The sequence below is a fragment of the Cryptomeria japonica genome, chromosome 5 (genome assembly GCF_030272615.1).
Source record: "Cryptomeria japonica chromosome 5, Sugi_1.0, whole genome shotgun sequence".
Lineage (NCBI taxonomy): Eukaryota > Viridiplantae > Streptophyta > Pinopsida > Cupressales > Cupressaceae > Cryptomeria > Cryptomeria japonica.
In genome coordinates, this window is record NC_081409.1 from 360,943,446 (window position 1) to 360,950,156 (window position 6,711).

General features: G+C 35.3%; 1 protein-coding gene across 1 annotated transcript; it reads left to right on the plus strand.

Moving 5' to 3' along the window:
• Positions 1-4,252: 4,252 nt before the first annotated feature.
• Positions 4,253-5,950, plus strand: LOC131035590 (AAA-ATPase At5g57480). The gene has a single exon (XM_057967325.2). The coding sequence runs from the start codon at positions 4,331-4,333 to the stop codon at positions 5,717-5,719; it is 1,389 nt and encodes a 462-aa protein (XP_057823308.2). The 5' UTR covers positions 4,253-4,330; the 3' UTR covers positions 5,720-5,950.
• The last annotated feature ends 761 nt before the right edge of the window (positions 5,951-6,711 follow it).

Here is a 6,711-nt window from a genome sequence, read left to right on the forward strand (position 1 = left end):
GATTTTAAAGTTGTTAGTGTTGATCATGAGTCCTCACAATTTAATGAGATGTATTTCTTATATCTAAAAAGAAACACAAAATGTGATGCCATATTGATGCACCACTAAAACTTGAATTAATGCATATGAATATAATTTAATATACAACTATCGTATAGCCTTTTTGGGGATCCTTTTTGGATACCTCAACAAAAAACATGTCATTGTGGCATCATATTTAATGCTATGGACTTGCATCCTTAGTTATAAGAAAAGGTCTTGCCAAGTAAGCCACTAATAAAAAAAATAGGGAGTGATTTAAAGATGTCATGTATAACAAAGTTAGGTTGCTCAATTATTGGATCATCTCTCCTAATGATTATAGTTTAGGTTCATTTTGATAAGATTATTATTAGTGTAATGATTAACATGTAAGTGGTGTATTCTAAGGAAAAAGTTTGAAAATAACATGAAATTAAGTTAATTCTAATTATCTACATACATTTTTAAGGACTAGATCAAATTCTCAAGTCAATCTTTTTTTGTCAATTTACTAACTACAAAAAAAATAATGACACTTCATTATTTACAAAATTCAATCTTAAATTTGGGCCATCAATGACTCTCTCCAACTAATTTCTTTAAATGTTCTCTTGAGTACAAAATTCATTGAATTACATGTTATAGTGGTGTACTTAAGGAGAAACTCTAATTCATTTCAAACCATTCAAACATCAACCTAAGAGTCTAATACCATCATTGCATTATTACACAAGAAGAACGTGATAAACTATCAACCTTACATCATTAGCATACATCAATGTCCTAGACGATACTTCACATTTATTTGTTGTGCTCAATCTTTTTTATCTACTTGTTGAATCAATAACAAAGCTTGACTATAAGAAAACATATTTTGTCTAATGAATTCCAAACATCCATAATTTAAAATCAGAAGAAAAATTTAAATATATAGACCCAAAGATTAATTCCTCAAATCAAAAGCTAAACTTAAGCATTAAATAGAATATTTGAATTGAATTTGAAACAATATTATAATTCGTAATTTTTGTCACATTAGTGGATTGGTATCAGATATTCAACAAGTTTGTAGACCAAGTTCTGAGTTAAATGTTAGAGAGTGTTCATAATTGATGAACGTTGCCAAGTGGGAAGGCCGTAGATGTTGCCTTTCTTATATGCGAATCACGTCAATGATCATTCTTATAAGCTTTTGGTCTGAAGTCACTTTAGTTTGTTCTCTATCTTTATTCTTATTTTTCTAATGATGAAGATTGCATGACTGTCATTTTAGGTCAATATTATCATTTAGTAATTTTGTATTTTCTTTTTTCTTTTTAGCTCTATGTTTGATCTGAATTCACTTTATTTTGTTCTTCTTTAGCATATGTTTGATTAGAAGTCATCTTATCTTATCTTATTCTTTATTCTTATTTTTATTTTTTTAATGGTTAAAACTATATGATTGTCTTTTAGGTCAGTATCAATGATTTCTTTATTTTCACCTTTAATCTATGCTTGATATGAAGTCAATTTTGTAATTATTCCTTTGGGGTACAAGCATATTGTGACTATTTGTTCCTTATTATTATTATTATTATTTTTTTAATGGTAAAAACTACATAATAATGCTTTTTTTTGGGGATGTGTTAAGTTTATTTTTATTAGACTATTTTTATATAATAAGACATATAATCTACTTAACATCTACTACAAACTCAATAAATCAAGTATTTTTCCTCTAGATTAGAAGTACTGACACACTTGTCTATTCACCCTAGTGGTGTCAACTCAATGTCACTGCTTATATGCCTACACACAAAAGTGGTAAGCTCCCATGGCTAGGTTCATCCCTAGACCAAGTCCTACACATTGAGAGTTCATTTGTGATGACTCTTTCTGCGTATCTCCTTTGGGAAATTAGAGGCTTCATAGCTCATGCACCAATAATAGAGGAAGTTCATTCTCTCATCTTTTATGAGATCTCTTGACTCATAATTAAACCATGACTATTCCTCAAGTGTAATATATTAACTTAGACCATTATAATTAAATAATAACTATTTCCATTAAGTGTCGGTTTCATACCAAACATTACTTATTAGTGGTATACAAACATACATAAATATACAAGAGTCTTATCATTCTATAATTCCCCATTTCCCATAGTTATCAAGACTCGAGAGTGTACATGTGCAAAAGGTGACTAGAGCTCATACACATAACATATACATAAGATGACTAACTATAGCATACGTCACATATATATGGTGTCTAGCTCCAACATATATCACATATATAGTGACAAGCTCCAACATACATCACAAATATATAGTGAGTGGATCGTACACACATCACAAGTGCAATAGTGATTGGCTCCACAAGGGCTAACTAAAACTTGCCTATAGTTTTGTGATGCTAAAAATGTGTGTCAATGGAAACAAGCATACACATAGATGAGAGAATAAAACATAAGTAGGAAGCAAATACAAAAACTAAATTAAATATTTAAACCCATAGCCTCCTTTCAAATGTCTCATCTTCCTCTATTCTTGAGGACCTTGAAGGTTGTAGAATTGTTGGCTCTCAGTGGAGCAGTGACCTCCAATAGTGACAACTCAAGAGTTGAGTAGCTACTTGATCATGATTGATTGTGCAAATGATATGAGATGCATGATGATTAGTGGATGATTTAGCTAGAATGGTCTATTCAAACTACATGATTGATAAAATGCAACTAGATTAATATGAAAATAAACTATGATTAATCTAATTAACAATTATTGTTACATGATCAAGATGTAAAATGCCTATAGTAAGTATGAAAAAATTATGAATGCAAGGGGTCTTTATTGCTCCAAAATGAGGGGTATTTATTGGAATTCCAAGGGCAAAGATGAGGTGGCAGAATCAACGGTCTAGATTCGATCTGAAGATATCAAGGGCTAGGATTGAGGAATTTGGAGAAGAAGTTGGAGGAAGGGACACTTATCATCCCTGTGGTGACAAGTGTCAAGGAACACTGCTCATGAGAGGGCAAGTGTCCAAGGGAGAAGACATGTGGCAAAAGTGTCATGTGTCTCAAGGAGGGGGATATCCAACCCACATGAGGTTAGGATGTGCAAGATAGGATAGGGTTAGTTAAACCCAGGATTAGATAGAATGGGTTAATTTAGGAGTGGCTAGGCTAGATGGTTAGAAGTTAGGAGCCATGTGCTCAATTTGAGTTTAGAAATTCAAATAATTAGGAAAAAAGATAATTAATTTCAACAAACTTGAATTTGTCAATCTTAATTATGGGATTAGAAGAATTGATTTAAATGGGGGAGAGGATTAATTAATCAAAGGGGGATATGATGAACTCTATAAATAAATTTAGATTTATTTATAAGCAGACAAGTAGGGAAACTAATCAAATTACTTGTGAATTCAATTAATTGGGAAGGGGGATTAATTAAATAACTATGTATTTAATCAATTATCTTCAGACCATTTTTAGGAGTATACATTTTGCCCCTCTTTGAAGTGATGTGTGACAACGCATTGGTTCAAAGAAAACTCGATTTGATGATGTTGCTGATATGATTCGATGCAGATTCGATCTCGATATGATAATTTTTGATTTGATGCCAACATGATTCAATATGATGCCCCAGACACTTATTGATAGATTGTGATACGAGGATCCCCCTCGGGAGATGAATCGGATAATTTTTTGATTTTTTTGAATTTTTTCGCGATTTTTAATTTTTTTTTATATTTTTAAAATTTTTAGATTTTTAATAATTTTACGATTTTTAAATATTTTCAAAGTTGATCTGAATCATGTCCCGATAAGAAATTTACGGATAAACAAGACTGAGTCATACAGAGAATGATTCTTTTATTTGGTAGTCAAACACTTTTAACAACTAAGTAGATCATTTTGTCAACTAAATAGCCATTTGACAATGTATGTAGGTTGTGGTCCATTTGACAATGTATGTAGGTTGCGTTTTAAAGCACACAATATAAGTCAATGCACTAGATTTTATCCCCTCCGGCTCTGACGTAACCAGTCCTTATATGGGCCAAGAGGAAGTTTCCTCAAGAGAGCGCGTGATATGATGGATAGGTGTCCGATAGAAGCTTCACAATCGTTTATTTACTGGGTAAGTTCCGTGTCCGTGTATGATGGAATCGAAAGAAGCGTAGGAAGCAAGCCTAGCAATGTTTTTCATTGTGTGCGCCCCCATTAAAACGCCCTAATGTGCCCAATCCAATCGCTCTGCATCTCTGCATCGTCAAGTAAATATACAAGCAAGGCACCTGTTTACACATTGTTAGGAAGATGGACGAATACATTACAAAAATATTGTCTTTTATTGCCCTCTTCACAATGCTCCAACATTATCTTCCCCCACAATTGCATGACATGTTAATGCTATGGTATAAATCTCTCAATGCTTATTTCAACCCTCCTGCCTATGAGCTTGATGTTCCAGAATTCAAAGACAATTCTGGAGTGAGCAGCAAAGATCTTTATGACAGCGTGCAGCAGTATCTGGCAAGTCTGGAAGGAATTGCTGTAAGGCAGACTGCATTTCGTGCCAAGAACTCCTGCAGTGTGTGTTTCTCTCCAGCCAACGACGAGGATGTGGAGGATTTCTTCCAAGGAGTCCGGCTACGGTGGAAGCACACAGCGGAGAGCGTTCAAAATGACATCTACTACGAGAGGCGGAGCTTCACTCTCATACTGCCAAAAACAGACAAACGCTTTCTCTCCGATTATATCAATCACATTACAAGACGGGCAGAGGATTTCAGTAGAGAGAATAAAGAACTCGCGCTCTACACCAATACGTTGGAAGCTCTGTATGGGGAGGGATGGACAGGCGTTCCGTTCAAGCATTCCTCCACTTTAGCAACGATGGCTCTCGATCCATCCCTCAAAGACAAGATTCTGATGGATCTTGACCGTTTTAAGCAAGGAAAGGAATTGTACAAGCGGATTGGGCGTTCGTGGAAACGGGGTTACCTTCTTTACGGCCCGCCTGGAACGGGGAAATCAAGCCTCATCGCCGCCATTGCCAATCACAGGAAATACGATGTGTACGACCTCGAGCTCACAAGGGTGAAGAACAACATGCAGCTCCGTGCGCTTCTCACTCAAACCAAAGAAAAATCTGTGATTGTTATCGAGGACATTGACTGCTCGCTGCAGCTAACTGATAGGGTTTCAAGAGCTTCTCACACCGATGAAGAAGATGAGAAGAGGAGCAGCAACGTTACTCTGTCTGGTATGCTCAATTTCACAGACGGACTGTGGTCCTGCTGCGGAGAGGAGCGTATCATTGTGTTTACAACCAACCACAAGGATATGCTGGATCCAGCCCTGCTGAGGTCTGGGAGAATGGACATGAAGATTCTGCTCTCTTTCTGCACTTTCCCTCAATTTAAATCTCTTGCTTCCAATTATCTGCAGATTGACGATCATACGCTCTTTCCCGTCGTGGAAGAGAAGATTAGAAGCGGGGCTGAGATGACTCCTGCGGAAATTATAGAAATTCTGATGAATAAAATGTACCACCCAGATGAAGCTTTGGGTGATCTGATTTCTGCCCTGGATGCAAAGAAAAGCGAAAGAGATGCTTCGCTTACATCGCAGTCTGCATTATGCGAAGGCGAAGGAGGAAGTTGTTGCTCTTTGATATTTTTGTCCTCGATGACAAGAAAATAAAAAGGGAGGAATTGTGTTCATTAAGCATGTGGTTATATTCTATTATAAAAGTCTTAAAAGGGAGGAATTGTGTTCATTAAGCATGTGGTTATATTCTATTATAAAAGTCTTTCTCTTGGGCCAGGCTGGTGACACGGATACATTGAATTAAGCTGACTTGGCATTTAATGAACGGTATCTTTGGTTAATATTGTGTTTAATATGTCTACAGACTAGTAGCATATTCTTGGAATACATTATGTGACTAACATATTAAAAGTTTTTGGAAACATCGCTTTGTTTCATTTGTTTTGAACAAGTTTTTGAAGTCCGTCTCTAACCCTAGACGCCATGAGAGATGCAGCCGCTGTAGCAAAGAAGCTCGAGTTAGTTTGTTTGGTTGGGAAGAATGATGCAAGGGTGGACTTAACAGTGAGCTAAATGGATTTCTGGTTAGTTTCTTTTCAGTTATCAATGAGGTTGCGTATTACAGGTAATATTCTTGTTCAACTGTTTAAAAAGATTCAGGTATTTCGAATCTGGGGTTTCAGTCATGAAAAATGGAAATAATGAAACAGATTTAGCCTTATTTTTTGGTTTTCAAATTTGGAAATTCAAGCATCTTTAGTTTATTTAGATCAATACAGAATCAATGACATTATCTCTCAGCTTCTCTTTTCGTTGCACAGTTAATCGGTTATTTTTTTCAGTTTGCAAATTCCAGTAAGAGTTTGGTAACCCTATACGAGGGTTATTCTTGAAGACGTTTTTTTTTGGGGGGAAAGAGAACAGTTTAAAAACAGAACATGTTGAAATACATGAGATGAGGGTGAATAAGGGAAAAAAACAAAGAGTTTGTTGAAAAAGAAAACAAAGTGCTCTGTGTATAACAAAAGATTATCAGAGATTTTGGATAGTCGAGGGTTCTAGAGTATTACTCTGTTTTGTTGCAGAGTACATGAGGCTATAGTGGTTGAAATTATTTTTGTTGATTCAGAGATTGAGTTTTCTCT

Bases quoted from the DNA above. Each gene is read 5' to 3' on its own strand.
- LOC131035590 (XM_057967325.2), top strand. From the start codon at position 4,331: ATGGACGAATACATTACAAAAATATTGTCTTTTATTGCCCTCTTCACA.